General features: G+C 53.7%; 1 protein-coding gene across 1 annotated transcript; it reads left to right on the top strand.

Moving 5' to 3' along the window:
* Window positions 1-2: 2 nt before the first annotated feature.
* On the top strand, window positions 3-487 carry EMH_0089210 (uncharacterized protein; the record flags this gene model as incomplete). The annotated part of the gene is made up of 2 exons (XM_013501400.1): window positions 3-16; window positions 181-487. 2 exons carry the CDS (start codon window positions 3-5, stop codon window positions 485-487), a joined length of 321 nt encoding a protein of 106 aa, XP_013356854.1.
* Between the last annotated feature and the right edge of the window lie 55 nt (window positions 488-542).

Here is a 542-nt window from a genome sequence, read left to right as displayed (position 1 = left end):
TTATGCTGACTCTCTCGTGAGCTAGAGAGCAGCAGCAAGAAGCCTGCAGCAGCAGCAGCAGCAGCAGCAGCAGGAGGGAGCAGCAGCAGCAGCAGCAGCAGGAAGTGGAGTAGCAGCAGCTGCAGCAGAAGCAGCAGAAGCAGCAGCAGCAGCAACATAAGCAACAGAAGAACGACCAAGAGCAGCAGCACTAGCTGCAGCAGCACCAGCTGCTGCAGCAGCAGCAGCAGCAGCAGCAGCAGCATCAGGGCTCAGTAGCAGAAGACACCAGCTGCTTCCTTCACAGCAGCAGCTGTATCATCAGCAGCAACAGCAGCAGCAGCAGCAGCAGCAGCAGCCTCAGCAGCAGCAGCAGCTGCAGCAGCAGCTGCAGCAGCAGCAGGAACCTCAGCAGCAGCAGCAGCAGCAGCAGGAACCGCCGCCGCCGCCGCCGCAGCAGCAGCAGCAGCCTCAACAGCAGCAGCAGCAACAACACAATTACTATTAATTATATAAATTAAATTAATTTAATTTATTTTATTTAATTTATTTATTTTATTTTA

Source organism: Eimeria mitis, genomic scaffold (genome assembly GCF_000499745.2).
Source record: "Eimeria mitis Houghton genomic scaffold, Emh_scaff6826, whole genome shotgun sequence".
NCBI classification, from domain to species: domain Eukaryota; phylum Apicomplexa; class Conoidasida; order Eucoccidiorida; family Eimeriidae; genus Eimeria; species Eimeria mitis.
Note: the sequence above shows the minus strand (reverse complement) of the source record. Positions and strands in the feature narration are given on the sequence as shown.